This window comes from Chanodichthys erythropterus, chromosome 5 (assembly GCF_024489055.1).
Source record: "Chanodichthys erythropterus isolate Z2021 chromosome 5, ASM2448905v1, whole genome shotgun sequence".
NCBI classification, from domain to species: Eukaryota; Metazoa; Chordata; class Actinopteri; order Cypriniformes; family Xenocyprididae; genus Chanodichthys; species Chanodichthys erythropterus.
In genome coordinates, this window is record NC_090225.1 from 8,606,962 (window position 1) to 8,628,804 (window position 21,843).

The following is a 21,843-nucleotide window of genomic DNA, read 5'->3' on the forward strand; positions in this document are numbered from 1 at the left end:
ACGCTAATAAACATACACAAAGGCTAATACACTAATTATAACAAAAATAATAATTTGCACGGTTTGACATGATCCGAGCTAAGCGATCCTTAGATTTAATCACCATTGGTAGCACGATTTATTGTAATGCTTTTTTCTCAGTTGGTCAGAACAAAAGTGGCAGACATTTTACTTTTTCAGATGACATTTTCTGGTGAAAATTCTTATTTTGGTCATACTTTCAAGATGTAGAATCTGTGTTCCGAAGTACATTATCCACACCGGTGCAAACATAAGATTCATCAGCGCTGAGGAGCCATGCCAATGCACAACCCATGTAAAGATGATAATTCCACAAATAACTGCAATTGCAAGTTTCAAACAGAGATGCGACAAAGAGGCAAAACATCCGGACTGCAGCTTTAAGCATAATAATGTTGTGTCCTTGGGTAAAACAATTTATTGTTTGTGATGGAAAAGACTCTACAACTGATGGACAATCATAATGGTCATAAAAAATGTATGTAAATCATTGGTAGCACTTTACAATATAGTCCCATTAGTTACCATTAGTTAATACATTTGTTACAGAATTTGTTATTTTTTGTTAACATACAACTGTTCATTATTAGTTCGATTAGCTCAGATTCATTAAATAATGTTATACCACAGGGCTGTTGAATGCTTGAATCTGATTGGTTGACAAACGTCCTAAGGTGTGTGTAAAAACGCACAGCTTAAGTAGTTCCAGTGAGGTCTTGACGCATTACATGTCCATATCACTTTGCCAAATGATTTCAGTTACAGTCTAAAACAGCACAAGAACCAAAACCCTCAATGACGCTGACCAAGCAAATAAATATAGTAAACAATATGTTAAAAACACCAAATCTGCTTCATGTTATTTGCATTATTTGCATTATTTTCTAATAAGTCAACAGCCCGTTGTCAATTATTCCTTACTTAACAGATACAACTTTTAATAATGTATTAGGAAATGCTGAAATTAACATTAATTAAAGGTGCTAAAGAGGATCTTTTCATCGACTGAGAAACCAAAGACCAAAAGTTAGTGAGTTTTTGAAATGAGCGCATGCGTAAGAACAACCCCCCTCCTTCACAGCTCATTTTGAGGGAACGCCTTCCAAAACTCGTGCACCAGTATTGGAACACGAGTGTTTACCACCTGCATTCGCTGTGTCGTGTTAGTGGATTCATTATGTTGGACTCACCACAGGTAACTCATAATCTAGAATTGTTACTCCTGTCTCCTGACAAAAACATTGCATGCGGCGCCTGTAGAGTGTGGAAAGTTACTGGAGAGTGCAGCCGCGCACATCTCACACAAGGAACGTCATGGCAGTGATTGACAAGCCAGAGGGCCAATCGTTTACGCGATGATCGCATAAACGATTGGCTGATGTTTTTAAGGCCCTACCTCGTGCACAGATGATGTATATTAATATTTTTCCTTTCAGTGCACCCAATAAATAGTCTTTTATCAGTTAGTAAAGACAGTTTCAAGTAATATTGCAAAAATGTATAAAACTCTTTATCACCTTTAAGATGATTTAGAAGTATTTTTCATTGTTAGCTCATGTTAACTGATGTCAACAAATGGAATCTTGTTGTAAAATGTTACCAAACATTTAAAAACTCGAAATGGTTTATGTTTTAAACTTTTTTTTAGATTATCATAACGTTAATTTATTGAAAGTCTGTCTGAGACATGGGCAAAACAATAAAATCTATTTATAAAAGACATTTAAAAAATCGCGAACGTAAATGAATGCATGGTCAAAAAGTTTTCAAGACCATTTTAATGTGACCTTTTTAAAAAGTTTTAATAAAAATCAACCCTTGGGACATAAAAGTGCCTAGCTGAAGAATCACTCAAAAAAAGTAGACAGGTATTGATATTCATCCATAATAAATGGGCTCGAGCGTAAGGCATGACTCAAGAGTTCCCCATGGACATAAATATGGAAAGAAAGGAAGTGAGATGAGCGATGCCAGAGGTATTGCCAGAAGGAATTAGGTAAGCATTGTTAATATACTCCAAGATTGGCAGAAATATATGAGCATGCTCATCAATTAAATTGAACATTCGGTTCCCTCAAAGAAGCACACCACAAATCAGAGCTCTTGTTCTTCTTGCTCTGATGATTGAAACTCATATCAATCGTAATAGTATTATGAATGCTGCAAAGGAGTGTTTTGTTTCTTGTCTGGTTATGTTTCTAGGTGTCTCCGTGCGAGAAGTGCCGTTGTGAGCCCAGTGGAGAGGTTTTGTGTTCCGTGTCCGCTTGCCCACAGACAGAGTGTGTTGATCCGGAATATGAGCCTGACCAGTGCTGCCCGGTGTGTAAGAGTGGTAAGTGGTTGTGTTCTTCCAGCTTTTCTCTCTCTGTTTCTCCTCCTCATACCTTTCAAACCACCACCTCTGAACTGCAGAACCCCCGCTGTGTCCCCCAGGAGCGAGAGAGGTAGGTTCGAATCGCTTCTGTAAAATGACCACTGAGACTCCTGTCCACTACATCCAATTACCACACCATGAAGAAAATTCACAGAAAGCATGCACAGAGCAGCAGATCTCGCCACCTCTTGTATGCCTTGCGTGTGGATCCATCTCATTGTTTTATAATAGCCAGTTTACCATCAGTGAGGTGATGCAAACCCAAAGAGATTATATTTGTCTGAAGGCCTTTGTTTAAGATAGTTGCCGAGATGCATTATTCAGATAGCAGTAGCACTAATGAACCTGCAAAGTTGGTCTGCTTGTTTCCAGGAGGTGAGGTGATTAGCACAGGCAGGTGTTTCTGTTGCAGTCTGCTTTCTCCAGCCCTAGGGCACAGATGGTTAAACTTTTACACATGTTTTTTCCCTCCATTTTGCTGCAAATATAGAAGTATAAGGTACATAAATGTACTCCTTTGTCAAAGCACCCACCGCAGTGAAGGAAGTATTTTCAAAGCCACTCTACATGAAAAGCTCCCTTTGCATGGCAGCCTTTTTTTGCTCTGTTACAAAACCTAGTGTGCTGCCTACAGGAGCAGCATTTTAAGAGATACTGGGAGTGCTCCCGACAAGACTGCTGTTCTGCAAGGAATCTGAGATACCTTCTTTTGGCCAAATTTTTAGGCAGTGTATTTAAAAGCCGTTCTTGGCCACTATAGAGGTAGCGTAGAAGCTCTGACTATATACTAGAGGTAATGGTCTAATGGTTTTACTGTAGTACCTTTTTTCAAGTGCAAAAATATCCTTAGTCCTCCATGGTTTATAATGATTGTGAATTGGGGGGGGGGGGGGTGATTTAAAGTAAAAAATAATGCATCCATCCATAAAAAAAAGTAATCCATATGGCTCCAGTGGGTTAATAAAGGCCTTTGAAGCGAAGCCATGTGTTTTTGTTAGAAAAATATCCATATTTAAAACTTTATAAATTCAAATAACTAGCTTCCGACGGGCGGCCATACGCACACTGCACAAGTCGACTTGCGCTAAATGAGTTACCCCTGACATGATGTATGACACAGGATGTAAGAGTATTGTAAGCTTAGACGCCTCTCGTGGTTTAAACAAATAGGGCTGTGAAACAAACTCAACACTCTTCTCTTATATCGCAATCCTCAGAAATTTCTCTTTAAAAATGATCGTTTTAGCCTTATAATCTGTATCCAATGATTTGTTTTGCTCTATCCTCTGTGCATCCGTGTTCGTCATTACGTTGTGCATCAGGTCAAAGGATATTATTCAGCCGCAAATCGACTTGTCCACTGGAAGCAAATTATTTGAATTTATGTAGTTTTACATATGGATATTTTTCTTATAAAAAAAAGCATCGCTTCACCTCAGAAGGCCTTTATTAACCCACAGGAGTCATATGGATTACTTTTTTTTATGGATGGATACATTATTTTTGACTTCAAAACGTGGCCCCCCCATTCACAAGTATTATAAACCTTGGAGGACTATGGATATTTTTAAATATGTCTCTGATTTTGTTTGTCTGAAAGAAGATAGTCATATACATCCTAGGTGTATGAGGGTAAGTAAATCATGGGATAATTTTAATTTTTGGGTGAAATATCCCTTTAAATTACACATTTAAAATGTACATTTTGTTAGACCATTACCTCTAGTACAAAGCCCAAATTTTAGCTTTAAAGCATCCTTTACCTGGCTGAGAAACAGCACTGTGAAATGAATTCAGCAGTAATAAAAATAATAATTTTGTTAGTCCATTGCCACTCATATCAAGCCTGCATGTTAACTTTAACACAACCTCTATTGGTGACTGAGAAATAGCCCGTGAAATGGGCTGATTGCGCAACAGATGGCTCTGAATGTATTGGTCCATATGGGATATTCAAGGGTTCATAAAAAAATATTGGTACAGTAAAAAAATTGGGTTTCTTTAGTCCATTGCCACTAGTATAAAGCTTGCGTTTAGCTTTAATGCGCTGGGCTGATTGTGCAATAGAACAATAATGTATTAATTGCCCCATAGGAACTTCAAGGGTTCATAAAAATATATTGAAAAGGTGAAAGGTGCCCCGAATACCCTAGCTACAGCCCTGCATATGCCCCATTTGTGTATATAGGACCATTTCAGTTGTGTTGTTGCTTGATTTTGCTGTGTTTTTAACTTATGTTTGCTGTTTACATTTAGTTGAGTTGTACACTACTGGGCAACTGTACTTGAGGCTGCATTTATTTGATCAAAAATACAGTAAAGACTGAGTGGTAGCATTGGTTTTCAGCGTGAATGCTGCGAAAACCACACAAAACACATCTAAAGTGGGAAAGAGCTCTATACAAAATATCTGAGGTATATTTTTACAGACTGCCGAAAGCTACAGAAAGGAAAAGCAAATGGATTGCTGCAATTCACAGAAACAACTGGACTCCAGGCAGCAAAACGTGGATTTGCAGTTATCATTTTGTGTCAGTATGTTGAATTTTGAGGTAAATTTACACCATATATATTGAATTGACAAGTCATCAATTAAATATTTACCATCTTATATTGGATTTTTTTAAATAAACGCTGACAAAATCTATACAAGTTTAAGGGTTGGAAGATATGACGATATACTGTATATAACATCGATATAAGTGATCACCCAAATTTAGACCTACCTATATTGTATTTATATAAAGCAAATTTTGCTTTATGTTTTTCTCTGGCATCGAAATCAAGCACATACAAATGTCAGGAAACACGATTCCTGGCTACATGTCAATATCCATGGATCACTGGATCTTTGGTAAGTTGAAAGGAACACTATATCGAGTCCAAACTTTAGTTAACTTCACTTTTTTGCAGTTTCCCCTATTAAATCCAGTTATGCAGCAGGCTCTTTTGCCATTCAGTCCGGCTGAGGGAGCGTTTTCCGACGGCAAATCTTCTATACTTAATTATACTTAATGCTTCTACTAATATTTATGTTATTGATCCTTTTTGTAAAGTATATAAAAAAATACACTTAAAAAGGAAATATTTCATTATAGGATCATGCTATAGCAACATGTTAACGTCAAACTCTATTGAAATCAATTGAAAGTTGAGTGAAGAATGCTCTTTGTGCGTTCTGTTCTGTGATGCTGACTTGAAATACTGCTGTTTATGTAGGCAGTAGATGGTAAGGCAACTCACTAGGATTCTGAACAGACCTTTTGTCTGCCTTGTGCGTGCTGTTGTTGTCTTTTTGGCCAGAGGAGTGTTTTTCAGGAGGGGGGAGGAAAGAAAAACTGTGACCTCAGGTTAGTGTGTGAGTGTTCTGTGATTGGAACACATTACAATGTCTTGGGAGAAGTTTTCTGAATCAGTGTGGGTTATATAGAGCTGTTTGAGATGCTTTTAGACAGCATGTCCAAGACTGTTGCTTCTTGTGTACGCCTGGATCCTGATCTAATATGGCACCGGCAGCCACGCTGCCTCCTTCAGCAGAAAAGAAATGATGACTTGGTAAATGGATCTCTGACTCGGCTGCTAAACTCTCAGCGTAGTGTGGACAATGGGGGAGGGGTGATGTGGGCCAATTATTTTAAAGAGCACACATGTTTAAATGAATCATCTTGGCATTTGCTGAAATGCTGACAAGACTCCCTGATCAAATGTCTCAGTTGGTGTTTGGGTGTGAGATGGAATCCAGGGAACAAAAGCAGGCCAATTTCATCAAGTTGTGCCGTTGTGAATTCAAACAGCTTTACAAATGTATGTGCACACTCAAGCAGTCAAGCACTATGGTTTTATGATGGATTGGAAGCATTTTTGCTCAACGCACAAGATTACAGCCGCCTAGTGATTTCACGGCACGCCGTAATACCGCATCTCAACTCGGCTCGGCTCCGTTGCTCTTGCCAGGTAGTCTGCAATTTGATTTCATCTCGGAATTGTTGTGATAGATAAAATCACTGTAATACTCTGTTTGTGTTTCCTGTCTTGTGGGGGTGGATCACAGAGAGACTTAAGTGCACAGAACGCAATTTCAACCAAGGGGGACAACCTGTAGGCAAAAACCTACACCCGGGCCCCGGATACCTTAGCTACAGCACCTCTGAGGCTTTTGCCTCAAATGACTGAGGTACAAAGACTCCATCGCAGATGCAGTCTATGAAGCAGATGCTCTGACCCCATGAGATTTGCACTCTTCAAAAGTAAGACTTCAAAGCGCCGTGCGGTGACACCGTAAGATGGGTGCCGGCTGTGACAGCTAATTCTAACTTGGCTTCTGATGAGGATAATAATCACATACACAAACTTAGCGTTTGACGAGAGAACATCAAGGAGGTCCATTAGCATTTCTCAACAACTGACATTGGACCCCCCTGGAAGTACATGATTTAAAAAAACAAAAAAAAAAAAACTGGCCATAGGGCCAACCACCTAGAGCTCGAATAGCCATGATTGATCACTCTGGAGCCAAAATTACATTATGGGAATTTTAATGAGCTGAGGGATCCACAAGAACATCAGGGCCATGTACCATTTAAAATTCCACAATTTGGATTCAATTTCAATTGACGTAGAAAACAGGATGCAGAATTGCAATTTGTAATAAATAAAAGATTGTTTAGACCAGCTTTGAATGATGGCTTGTCAAAGCCTTTAGTTTTGAAAAAAAAAAATCTAATTTGAAGGTCTGCCAACAAAAGGAGATGGATGGATGTTCAAAAGTTTGGGGTCAGCAAGATTGATCAAAATTGACAGCAAGATTGATCAAAATTGACAGTTAAAACAAATTTATAATGTCAGAAAAGATTTCTGTTTACAATAAATGCTGTTTTTTTTTTTTTTTACTTTCTGTTAATCAGAGAATCCTGAAAAATATTATCACCAAAAAAAAAAAAAAAATTAAGCAACTGTTTTCAACATTGAAAATAAAAATAAAAGCACCAAATCAGCATAGAATGATTTCTTAAGGATCATGTGACTTTGAAGACTGGAGAAATTGGAGAAAATGTACCTTTGCCATCACAGGAATATATTTTACTGTTTTTACTGTAATTTTGATCAAATAAATGCAGCTTCAACATAAGAGACCACACATTTTTGGTAGATAGATAAACAGACAGACACAGATGATTGATTGATTGATTGATTGATTGATTGATTGATTGATTGATTGATTGATTGATTGATTGATTCTATCTCTATATCTATCTTCATGAATTCACACAGTCCTAAAACCTTCACTAACATCTATCCTAAACTGTGACGTCAAAGGCAACAGATGGATATTTAACATTTAAATGGATATCCATTTAACACTTTTGAGAGCCCTCCAAAAAAGAATCGGGCTCTATAATGTACTGAAATATTAGTGTTATATATATACGCCTTTAGCATGAATTAAAGGGTTAGATCACCCAAAAATGATAATTCTGTCATTAATTACTCACCCTCATGTCGTTCCACACCCGTAAGACCTTCATTCATCTTCAGAACACAAATTAAGATATTTTTGGTAAAATCCGATGACTCAGTGAGGCCTCCATTGCCAGCAAGATAATTAACATTTCAGATTCCCAGAAAGCTGCTAAAGACATATTTAAAACAGTTCAATGGTTCAACCTTAATGTTATGAAGCGATGAAAATACTTTTTGTGCGGCAAAAAACCACAAAATAACGACTTAATTCAACAATATCTATTGATGGGAGATTTCAGAACACTGCTTCATGAAGTATTCTAGTCCCTTCATAACATTAAGGTTGAACCACTGTAGTCACATGAACTGTTTTAAATATGTCTTTAGTAGAATTCTGGGCATCTGAAAGTGTTAATTATCTTGCTGGCAATAGATTTTATCAAAAATATCTTTGGGTGTGTCTCAATCAATTCCCTAGCTCCCGAGCTCGTGAATCAGTATATCGTGCACACGAATTCGGGCACTGGTAAGGACAGTAAAAGATGCTGGTTCACTACACATTGGGACACTTATGACTCTATTTCCAGTGACGGGACAATGTCCTCATTGTACAACATCACTATTGGTATTTATGAACAACAACAGAGCTGATATTTTCTGACATTACTTGTAATGTTATTTAAATTACATTATAGTTAATTATTTGCTTGTTACATATACGTGCAACATTTCAGCCGTGAATAAATTATAAATGTTAGCTAGATTATGTTCATTACCTGTCGAGCGATGTATGTTTATGCTGAAATAAAATAAAATAACAGTTTGTATTTTTAAAAACATCTATCGCGTTTCGTTATGTGTAGTGAGTTGGCTCACGTGATTCAAGTTTCGCGCTTCAGAACTTCCGTTAAGGGAGCATAGTGAGCATCGATGCTCCCTGGTTTTCACAGTGCATTGTGGGACTTTTCAGGGAGCGAACGTTTCAGTGCCCTGAAAGGATTCTGCGATTGAGACAGCCCTTAAAATGGCCGACTCCCTGGTCAGTACCCTGACTACTGAACTAGGGAGCTGATTGAGACACAGGGTTAATTTGTGTTTCTGAAGATGAACGAAGGTCTTACAGGTGTGGAACGACATGAGGGTGAGTAATTAATGACAGAAGTTTCATTTTTGGGTGAACTAAGCCTTTAATGTATCTACAAGAAGGGGCTAAAGGAGCCATGCTAACCAGCTACAACTTGACCCCTTGATCAATACAGAAACTTTCCAACTTTCTTTGCAAGTGACTTGTCCAATAAATCAGAAGGAGAATGATTATTTAATTGGTACCATTAAGAGTCAATTACCATCTCATTGACTGTGCCTTTGTATGAAAGACGGGCCTTTTGAGAAAAATGTGGTGTTCTAAGGGATGAAATGATAATGGCTGAAGAAGAAATGGGGGCTGTCGTCTTCATTTTGGTTGGCAGACTTGACACTGAATGAGAAAGCAGTGAGGAGAATCGATTTCTAAATGGGTTGCAAGTATTTCTCTCATAATCATAATCTTGTGCTCGGTTCACGCTCACCACGCAATACACAGCAGGGGCTACAAAGCCTCCTCCTCCAACTGTTTTAGCTCAGGTCACAGAAACCACACAATTCAAAGGACGTAAATGCTTGTAATTTGTTCGGTCATTAGAACGCCTCATCATTGAGCTGATTCATCCGTGGCCAGCGTCAGCAGCTTGCAGAAAATGCAGTAAACAGTGCAAGGCCATCTAAACTTCCAAGACCATGGAGCATATTTCATCCTGTTAGCCACAGTTTCATTAATTTTAAGTGGTTGTTAACACGTGAAAAGCACAAAGGGTTTATAAAGCAGTCATGAGGGCTGATGTCTCTATTTGTTGCTCATGAAGAGCAGAGGTAAGCACCTCTTTCTTAGCTGCTGAATGAAGTATTATGTTCCTGTGCAGCGCGCTGCCTGGGTCTGTTGTTGGAGGAGTATGCTAGGAGACACTTGAGGAAGTGCCATGGGGGGAGATGAAAGTGAACGCTATTGCTAATATCCACCCCAGGCAGTTGTTCATGAATATCAAAGAACATCTGCGAGGCAGCAGCAATGTTGGGACTCAAAAAGAAATGGAAAAAAAATATTCGGATTCAGTCACAGCACTCTGCGTTCTTTTCATTCACTGAGGGACTGTCAGTAAATAAGAAACTTGGCATTGAGTGATTTTTTTTTTTAGTGCTTTTTGCTGCTTTAAGATTCAGAGAGAAAGCTGCACCAATATCACAAACTCCCAAAGATTCAAGACCTTGTTTTAGGAAAGAGTAACTGCTATCATTAAGAATACTTGTGTCATAATTAACCCTTAGGCTGTGATGAATACCATGTAACACGGTCAACAAAAATGCAGCCTTTTAAAAATTGCTTGTAAATCACTCGTTAACTTCAATGTCAACTTGTTTTCTTTCAATTAGGACAGTTTTTATATTTATTTTTGAAAATGATTGACCGTAAGCCTCATTGAAAAGCAGCATTTGTTGATAATTTTGTCAATATTCAACAAAATATGGAAAAAATTTGCACTGTTTATAAAACTAGCATGCTTTAAAGGGTTAATTCAACCAAAAATGAAATTTCTGTCATTAATTACTCACCCTCATGTCGTTCCACACCCGTAAGACCTTCATTCATCTTCAGAACACACATTAAGATATTTTTGATAAAATCCGATGGCTCAGTGAGGCCTCCATTGACAGCAGGTTAATTAACACTTTCAGATTCCCAGAAAGCTACTAAAGACATATTTAAAACAGTTCTACAGTGGTTCAACCTTAATGTTATAAAGTGACAAGAATAGTTTTTGTGTGCCTAAAAAACAAAATAACGACTTTATTCAACAATATCTAGTGATGCTTTGAAGCTTTATGAATCTTTTGTTTCGAATCAGTGGTTCGGCATGCGTATCAAACTGCTAAAGTCACGTGATTTCAGTAAACGAGGCTTCGTTATGTCATAAGTGTTTTGATATTTCAGTGGTTCACCACTGGGGGGCGTGACTTTGGCAGTTTGATACACGCTCCAAACCACTGATTTAAAACAAAAGATTCATAAAGCTTCGAAGCTTCATGAAGCAGTTTTTTAAAATCGCCTATCACTAGATATTGTTGAATAAAGTCGTTATTTTGTTTTTTTGAAAAAAGTATTATTGTCGCTTCATAACATTAAAGTTGAACAACTGTAGTCACATGAACTGTTTTAAATACGTCTTTAGTAGCTTTCCGGGCATCTGAAATCTTGCTGGCCACGCAGGCCTCAATGAGCCAGCAGATTTCATCAAAAATATCTTAATTTGTTTTCCGAAGATGAACGAAGGTCTTAGGGGTGTGGAACGACATGAGGGTGAGTAATTAATGACAGAATTTTCATTTTTGTGTGAACTAACCCTTTAATGAATCAGTGTTTTTAAACAAATATTTTAGTTGAAAAAGTGTATAAATCGGTCTCTTACTTCCATGCACCGGCTCTGACTCGAAATATATTTAATTTACTGAAATATCTCCCTCTGAACTGTGTAACTGCTTTCCTTTTGTCAAAGATTCATGGAAAGAGTCGACAGTGAACTAGGATCGACACTGAACTAGTCATCATAGGTGCGTTCTACTTTATGTGCTCAGCGAAGTTGACTTCACATGGTATTCCACTATCTTATGTGAGATTCCAATCTGAAGGAAGTGCACATGTTCAGTTTAAAGTGCACTGCAAATGGCTTAGGCTATAATGAAACATCGAGACATCACTTCACAGGAAGTGGAGATAGAAATTTACCCACCAGTCATTGTGCATCACTACAGTTATGCCACAGTTACAATGCAACTATCATGATTAAGTTTAAATACGATAAAAGACACATCTAATAACAGTTTAGCACTTTCAAATATGAAAATTATTTTTATTAAATTAATAATACATTTATATATACATATATATATATATATATTACACACACACACACATGAATATATTATATACACGTCATTTATATTGCATTTATTTACATGAGAATATTATGGCCAGGGTTATTATCAGTAACTAAAACTATAACTGGTATATCATAGTTTGATACTAAAATAACACTTGTTGGGTATTTGCCGAATAACACTTGACAAATAAACTAATTTTGTCAAATGAAGTGAACTTCGACAGATATCCCATGCTCCATGAAAAGAAAGCTGTGAACACTGTCTAGGGACCATGTCAGTTGGAACACAGCTCTTGTTCATACATTAATTCAATGAACTGGGTTGTTCATTTGTCAGTGAGAGGGGCCATGTTCGTTTAGTTGCACATGTGAATCATTTCATTCACATCAAAGAGAGAACAGGGATTGATATTCTTGAAAAGTGAATGACCAATAACAATACACCATTATGTAAAATTTTTATTTAATGAACACCTACTGGTATAAAGATATAACAAGCAGAAAGAATCAGCAAACAATTCAGAGAATGAATCTGACCAAATCTTTTTAGGGAACAGACACAAAAGAGTGATTATTGTAGTGAATCAAAATCCCTACTAATAGCTTGCATGTGCTACAAACAGGAATAGATGCTTTTTATTTTCTCTGAAGACCTTTCTTTTTTGTCGACCTCCTCTCATGTGGGCCATCGCCTTGGCAACATGCAGGGAAACAAGCCCTCTTCTTGAAGGGCTCAGACACTGAGGTCGCTGCTAATCTGAGGAGGTTGCAATAAACATTTTGAGCATGAGCCGAAAGCCTTGAAAATCTGCAGTGCTGGGGGCAGAAAGGGATCACTTGCATTTTCAACCAAAAAAAAAAAAAAAAATGGAAGGAGAAATATTCATGGGGGCTTAAAAAAGGCCCCGGAAATCACTTTCAGGCCTCAGCTCATCTCAAATACTTCTTTTTTCTCCCTCTGGAGAAATATGTTCACACGGATTTGTTGCGCTGATGGTTTTATCCGTTTGTAATGGGGCTTGATTCTCTGTGATACTGAAGGAGAGAAGTAGAGGACAGTGATTTTATATGCACAGCACCTCCAGCTCTCTTTACATTCTTCTGAAAGACTATTTTTTCAGTCTTTTTATGCCCAGGAGATGCCCGGAAGTATGAGAACAGGATTTGAAAAGCAAACTGTACGGATAGGAGTATGTTTTAACAGATGTCTGAAGTCAAAATGCCATGTTTTTTTATGTTAAATAGGGGTGGGCATATTTCGCAATATGAGAAATTTTATTTCACAATAACGATATATATCAAAATTTAGTTAATTTTGTTATTTCATTTATTTTTGTCATTAAATATGAGAACAAAGAAGCAAATTACAAACAGTATAGGACAAATACAATATCACAAGGATACAAATGAAAAAATAGCTGCAAGCAGCAATTAACGGGGTTCAAGCGATTACGGGGTTCAAGCGAATTTTAAGATGTTACATTATATGGTAAGCCTGTAAACACCTAAATCAAAGAGTAAAAAGACTTTTTTCCCCCCAATTTCAGCTGATTTACCATTAAAAAAAAAAAAATAAATAAAAATTTGAAAACCGCACTGTGAATTCAGTCCAGACTAAAAAAGTCTGGCAATTTTTATTTATTTTTTTTAATAAGCTGCATGGTGCAAAAAGTGTAAGGTGCATGTGAATTAACAGCTAGACAAGCTAAGGTAATTTACCATAGAAATTGTGTTTTGAAACATTTTTAACAGTTATTGTGCCACCTATGATAAGATCTCCATAAAATTTTGCATGCCTTAGTTTGCATATTGACTTAGAGAGCTCAGAGAAATGTATTGCAGTGGTTTTATTGAGGTTAAGTGAAAAAACCTTGAGGTTAAGTGAAAAAGTTTTATATATATATATATATATATATATATATATATATATATATATATATATATATATATATATATATATATATATATATATATATATATATATTCTCAAATATTTAACAAACGATTTGATTGACAGCAGTGGTTGTTCAGAATGAGGAGGCAAAGTTGTTCAGGATTAGGAGATCTATCATTTGATATAAATATTGTGTATATGTGTGAAACCACGTTAATACAGAGCTGTAAAATGCAATGGCTTCCCCCAGTGGCTGATTTCTTTCGAATTTCACACAGACCTCTAGGGCCGTGAGTCAAACAGGCCCAGTGAGTTTTATTCCGATCGGCCTCCATTAACATTGTCTAACAGGCGCTCAAACTTCATTGGCCGACAGCGGCAATCACGACACATTAGACAAAGACACTGTATGGCAATTTTCAAGCCAATCAGACTGACTCTTGCATATCTATAGCCATTTTTTTGTTTTGTTTTGTTTTGTTTTTTCATTTTATAGTGCCACAAGTGGCCAGTCGCCATGTCCTTTTTCATGTGACCAAAGACTGAGCCTGTACATAGATGTACCAAGTTTTATTGAAATTATATCATTTTGTTCAAAAGTTATAGCCATTTAAGTAAAAGTGGCCATGCCCGCTTCAAATGTTTTGGCTTCCCGTGGCAAAGGTGAATGAAAATTTCAACCTTTTTTCAATAATTATTGACAATCAGACTCCAGAGAATCTTTCTGCACTGGTTTGGTTCCGATTGGGTGGGGAAAAAACCTAAGACTAGGTGGCAAAAGAAGTTTTTTTCAAAAAATCCTAAATGTCTGAAAATTTTGTCGAATACAAGACATGTTTTGTTTGTCTTGAGCCAAGGATTCCGATGATATAAGATACTCGGGTCTGCAACTAACGGTTTAGGAGTTATAAGTGGTTTCGTACTTATGATTGCTGTAGCGCCACCGTCAGGCCATTGGGGTGAGCCTTGGTGATGTTGTAGATAGGAATTTTTTTTAAAACTTTGAATATCCTAACAATTACAATAGGATTTCAGTGCTACTCTCTTGAACCCCTAATAAACTTTACATTTTTCAGGCACAGTAGGTTTGTTTAATATGTAGTAAGAAATACTACAGAAATGAAATAATCATATGTAAAAATAAACACTGCATTCACTGTGTGAATGAAATATAAATGGATTCTTATTAAAGCTACTAAAGTTATTCAGTCAAGAGCAGTGAGTTACGTTCTCTTTGTCAATTTTTTGTTTGATTCACATTAATGACACTGATAGCAGCAGGTTATTAGACACCAAATGCACAGATCTTATTTACTGATACATATCCAATTTTTTCCCAGCTGTTTGGTTGTTAAAGTGTCAATAACTTTAAATAATAAATGATATAGCAAAATCTCTAGCAATAGACTTTATATCGTCACAACGAGATATACTGCCATGCTGCCCAGCCCTAATGTTAAAGACATCTTTCTCATACATGAAAGCTCAACAAATACCCTGTGAGAAAAATTCCTGGTCTATGCAGAATAGCCTGTGACTTATTATGAGAGTGCTGAATTTGTTCATTAATGTTTCAGTGAAGTCCATCCACAGACACTTCCAAAATAAAATACACCCCTGCAAATCCACATAAACCATCCATCCCATCCCAGTCATCATTTCCACAAAAGTAAGTAAATTTAGTGGCATTTATAATGCATACATACTAAAGAACTGCATTAGAAGGCTTTCCTTTTACTTATTCTCAGAGCAGTGTGAGCTATGATCCCAGCTCTTTCAGAGAGCATCAGCTCTAATGAGCTTTAAAAGATCATGTCATTTTCAGGATCCAAGCTTTTCTTTCCTCCTCCTTTGCTTTTTATCTCAATTACCACTGTACCATGGGGAACGCAATTCATCTCTGAATGGACCAAAGTCTTTAATGGTGCTCTCTCTTGAATTTAGCCTCTACAGCAGCGCTTTGATAGGCGGCGAGGATAGGGGGCTGCTCAGCGTGATTAAACACTCCTCTCCGCTGCTAAAATGCAGCAAGCATACTTCTCCTCCGCCGTTTTGTTTGCTTCTGCGTTCAATGAACCCGTTTATCTTCCTCCCTATCCTCTTCTTCCTCTTTTTTCAACATTCTCTACCCCCTCTCTGTGTACCAATGATAACATATAATGTGACAATACATAGTCATGTTCTGTTATGTAACAGTTAAACATAAATGGCTGCAATGTTAACGGACATACAGTACAGAGCCATTGGGTGATCTGAGATATAAAAGCTAACGATGAATCAGCTGTGCCAGCTGCTATTATTTCCACAGTGTTGATATTTGGAGATAGGAATCTGAAGTGTTTGCTCTGAAATTATTATAAATATGGCTTGGATGACGTCTTGACAGCACCAGCCAAATATTCAAGATGATTGATGTGCCTGTGTGTTTTTTTATGTAGTCTTCCATCTTCTATGATAATGTCTTTTAGATGCTGAATACCAATTCATCCTTGTTCTGCGAATGTTAAAAAAGGGGGAATTGGAAGCTGTGCCTAGGTAGCATTTTTCTTTAATGGTATAATTTTTTTTAAATGGATTATGTTGGCTTGAAAAGGGTTTCTTTTTTAAAACATTTTTTAACCTGAGACTAAACATTTAACATTTAAATGTAATTCCTTCTACAGTTTTCAAGCTACATCCAACAAATTCTGTTCTGGTTTCCCATAGCTGATGAGTAACTTCCATTAAAAGATTCTGACTGTAAAAGTCATTTTATACAGCACGCAAGTTCCCAGTTTATTTTCAGTGCATAGATTTGATTCATTATCGATTAATTGGGGCCAATTATCATGGCAAATTTCCTCAAATATCTCTCAACTAATGCTGTAATGCAGGGAACACCATTTGGTACATTACTATAATATTAAAGGTTAAAATCAACTGATTTGTAGGCTACTTACATTTACATTACACATAAGGAACTTTTTATTATGATGTTATAATAATACATTTTTAATGACAATTATGTTTCTATTCCTTTTCTTTTTTAATTGCCTATACACATTTAAATGGTGGCTATCATAAAAACATGACAGATCTATTCAAATATTAAATATTGAAGAACAGTGAAAATGCATTTAATATGCAAAATAGTGCATATATTTATCAAATTGCTCCTTCCTAGAGTTCATTTTTCTAGCTGATGAGTTTCTGATCATTTAATGCTTTTCTGAGGTAAATGTTACATTATGTGACATTGTTTAGAAGCTGTTTTTGACTTCTTTCTACAGTTGAAAAATTGATTGAGATATTACATGTGACGATACAGATTTGAAATACACTGTATTTTTCAGTATACCTTCTGATGTTCATTCATATTTATTTGTAGTTTATAAAGAGTGCCAATAGTCTTTAAAATGGTATTTATTGTTTGAATTTTTTAATAAAATTGACAAAATTTAAAAGCCAACACTTTGTTTCCTATCAGAAGTAACAAAGCACAAAGCTTATTGCGATTTATTGGATGGGATGTGCGCTATTCATTCATCATCTGAAAATGGCGTAGACTGAAAGGTTGATTCTTGGGATTTCCCAATCTATATTGGTTCTTCAAAATGAGGAAAAAATTAAGAAATTTGTATTTAACCTGGTCCTACTAAATTAGGGATTAGTGAATGAGTAGTAGTGAGTGTGTGACATATCCAATTTTACGCGCCAATTTAATTAGTTTGTGTTCTGTTTTATGAAGAAATAACACTTTCATTGAGAAATAAATAATTTTTTCGTTACTTATCATTTACATTCAGCACAGAATGCAATATTTTCGCTGTACAAAATTATCATAATTTTAACAGTAGACTGTTAAAATGGCACAGTAAAAACCTGTTAATTGGTTAACAGTAAGTTTTCTTAGTACATTAAGGTTTTATGTTGTATTTTATGTTATTAAATTAATGTTTAGTGGTTTTAGTGTTTTGTTTTGTGTTTTTGTGTATGACACTATGCACGTTTTGTATAGTACACTCTAAAAAATGCTGGGTTAAAAACAACCCAAGTTGGGTTAAAAATGGAAAAACCTGGCAGTTGGGTTCTTTGCCCAGCCTGCTGGTATAGTTTTATTTAACTCAACTATTGTTTAAAAATGACTTGCTTGCTTAATTTGAACCCAAAGTACGTTGGAAAATAACATTTATTAATGTATTTAATAAAATAAATTAATAAATTAACATAAATAAAATGTTTATTTAAACAATAAACATTTATTAAATTGCTTATTAATAAATGTTCACCTTTTGATTATTATTGTTGCCTCTAGAAAATTATGTGTCTTTTTTTTAATTTCCAACATATTTTTGGGTTAATTTTAAGCCAGCCATATAGTAATTTTTAAACAATAGTTGAGTTAAATAAAACTGCTCAGCATGTTGGACAAACATTTAACTCAACCGCTGTGTTAAAACAACCCTATCGCTGAGTTTGTCCATTTTCAACCTAACTCGGGTTGTTTTTAACCCAGCATTTTTTAGAGTGAGTGTAGAAAAAGCTATCTGCGATGAACTTTGAATCCTCATGTGGCTCTCTTTATACCATATTCCCTGTGTTTTTTAATGGTTGTCAGTATATTATAAAGGTATATTATGAAAATATAGTATAATTTCATACTATATTAATAGTATAAATATAGTAAAATAGTATAATATAGTAAAATACATTTTATATTATAAAAGAGAGGTTGGTATATCAACATTATATTAGTTCATGAAATATATATATATATTTTTATGGTAGAGCTCTGGCAACCATATCTGCCTTTTTTTAACATTAAATGTCATGGATTTGTTTTTACAGTGTAGTGTGTAGCTGAAGCAGTAGCACACAATGTTTCACACACCTTCTCATTTATATGGCAAATGAATGCAAAGCTTGCTGCCTATCGAGTACTGTGTAAAATGCCCTTAATTCCTGCTAGAGCTTTCAAGCTGTGTTCACCAAACTCAACACAAGACTTCAGGCTGCTCTGACTTAGTAGGCTTTATTTTGTTCCAAATTGATCAGACCTGATTGTCCTGTAGTGGAAAACCATCCATCCATTCAAACATTGAACTACTTTCAAAATTCAGGCACGGTTTTGTCTAGACATAGTCCAGGTTTGCCATGACAAATTTTCTTTTTCCAGTTAACACATGCCTCAGAATGCGACAAGCCATAGTGTTTGTCTTGATGAGTCATTTTAGACCTGCATGGTCCATTGCATGATGTGGCCAATCTATCTTCTACTGAAAGCTGGCCATAGTTGGATGTTTTTTTCCTCTTTTGTCCATGATGAACAGTTAATGCCAAACAGGAAGCTGTTTATGTGTCATGTGCACGTGCACAACCCATTGTATCATGGCTCTGAATACTGTAGCAGGAAGTTTGCTTATAGCACCTATATTTAGACCCTGCCTGTTTTTATTTCTATTTGTCAGTGTTGGTTTCATTAGTTTCAACAGCTATTTCCAGACCAGTGTTACTCTTTTCTCTAACACATCCTCAAAAGCATTATAGCTGGATTCTGTTTTAAACTCATAGGTTTGTATAAATTTTTTACATTTTGAGAGAGCACTTGGATAAAAGTACTTAAAAATGCATGCAAGGGAAGAGCTTTATAGATTAGCACACTAAAAGTTCGAGTTTGCACTTGGGGCTTGATAAATGTTTATGGTGCGCCATAAGCTCAGCAATTACCTCCTCTCTGAAGTTATGATACAGTCATGTTTTATGGAAGGTCTGATATTGAATTGTGCTATCCAATGTGAACATCTTTAGAGGTACCTCTGTCATTTGAAACCTCTAACACCATTTTGAAGAATGATTGTCATCTGTGGGTTCAGTAAGGAATGCTTTCAAGATGAAGTGCCAAGACAAAATGCCCCTGCCTCGATGAAGCGAGTTGATTCTGAGCTCCAGACTGCAACAAAAAAAAATTCTAGTTGCAATTGGGAGAGTGCAACAATGGGAAAAGCTTTGTGTGCATCGAGATTCAGTTTTATCGGATATCATCTTGTGCATGCTGGTGTTGAATGCCAATGAAAAAGACTCTAATGAACTGGTTGTTTGAAGTGAGTTATTTAAAAAGATAAACAAACATGTTAGCAGTTTGAATCTGATTCAGTATTAGACTGAGCTGCAGTCCATGAACTGCAAGTCATTTTTCATGTCCAATTTAAAGTGAACCAAGAATCATTAACTGAAAGCTGTATCATTTTTCTGTAATGGTATTTCTTTTTTCTTTTTCTTTTTTCTTTTTTAAATGAATCAGATATCATCTTGTGCACGCCAGTGTTAAAGGGTTAGTTCACACAAAAATGAAAATTATCCCTTGTTTACTTACCTTCAAGCAATCTTCTTTCAGACAAACACAATTGGAGTTATACAGTACTAAATAATGTCCTGGCTCTTCCAAGCTTTATACTGGTAGTGAATGGGGGGCGCAATTTTGACAGCCATCCATCCATTATAAAAATAATCCATGGGGCTCCAGGGGGTTAATAAAGGTCTTCTGAAGTGAAGCGATGGGTTTTTATAAGAAAAATATCCATATTTAAAACTTTATAAACTAAAATAACTAGATGATCGTATGCATACTCATAAGAATAACTTCTGACATGATGTATGACGCAGGAGTATCGTAAGCTTAGACGCCTCTCACGGTTAAAACATTTAGGTCTGTGCAACAAACTCAAGCTCAAACATTTTCTCTTTAAAATTTCTTGTTTTAGACTTCTAATTCATGGCTGGTGTTTTGTTTTGCTCTATCCTCTGCGCTTCAACATTCGCCACATGCTTCGGGTCAAAGGTCACCCTTTCGTCGCAAATCGCTTCAGAAGGCCTTTATTTACCCCCTGGGGCTGTATGGATTATATTTATGATGAATGGATGCATTTTTTTGGGCTTCAACATTCACTACCATTATAAAGGTTGGATATTTTAAATATAACTCCAATTGTGTTTGTCTGAAAGAAGATAGGATGGCTTGAGGGTGATTATCATGAAAATGTGTAATTGAAGAAACAAATATTGTTTATCGCTTAACAAATAATGTCCAATTATACAATCAAATCAAATGTAAGTCAAAATTTGTTTGGGTGACGTTCATATAATCAACAACATTTGACTTTAAAAAAAAAAAAAGCAATGATATTAGCACGGATATTATCATGATCACTTGAGTTCTGTATAAAAAAGCTATAGCAATATGAACTGAAACACTTCTGGACAGCCATCTTTAGTAAGCAATTTTGTAATTTGTCAACTCAAAAGTCATTTGGCTCATAAATATTTCACTCGTAAATATTTAATTTCTTTTTTTAGTCCGGTGCCCTGTACATGCAGGGCAAGAACTGACTTCTGTTGTAATATTGTGTTTTGATTGAGAGCCTCATAAAACTTACATGAGGTCAGCTGACATAATTTCTTCTTGATCCCTGACAGTGACTGCCACTCAAAGCCAGGAGTTGCAGTTCTGTTGGCAGGTTTCAACAGGCTTTCTCTCATTTTGATGCAGCCTCTCCCGTCTGTGCACAGGCCCGAACTGCTATGCGGACACGGCGGTGATCCCGGCCGGCCGAGAGGTTAAGATCGACGAATGCACCATCTGCTACTGCACGTACGAGGAGGGCACCTGGCGTATCGAGCGGCAGGCCACCTGCAGCAAGAACGAGTGCCAGCCGAGCTAAGGCGGCGACGAGGGGCTCGAGACCCTCAGCCTTCACCCGGACAGCTGTGGCTCTGGAACACCCGTCCCAGCTGTGGTCTGTACGGGCTCAGCACGGCAGCCCTGAGCCTCACATGCAGCCAAGACACCGGCACCGTGTGGCGTAACATCAATCACGGTCATTTGTGACCGTTCATGACTATGAACTCAGAGTGTCCTGTAGCATGCAGCAGACAGGCCAATTACCCTGGGAACAAGGCCAAGGGCCAGAGTGCGAAATGCTACATTCCTCTCGCTACGACGGAGCCTCTGAGTTGGCATAGCGTCATGACAAGTGACGAGATTCATACGTTAGAGTTACATGTATAGTCTTAGGAGGCATGGAGTTGAATTCAACTATATTAATATTTCAAGTTTGTATTGAGATTTATAACCCATATAAAGGATA

The 21,843-nt window shown here is 36.6% G+C and overlaps 1 protein-coding gene across 1 annotated transcript in view; it reads left to right on the forward strand.

Moving 5' to 3' along the window:
• Positions 1-21,417, forward strand: part of vwc2 (von Willebrand factor C domain containing 2) — a 41,107-nt gene extending 19,690 nt beyond the window's left edge. The window contains exons 3-4 of the mRNA XM_067385140.1: positions 2,224-2,353; positions 21,266-21,417. Coding sequence (XP_067241241.1) covers positions 2,224-2,353; positions 21,266-21,417 — 282 coding nt within the window. The remainder of the gene's footprint in view (positions 1-2,223; positions 2,354-21,265) is intronic.
• The last annotated feature ends 426 nt before the right edge of the window (positions 21,418-21,843 follow it).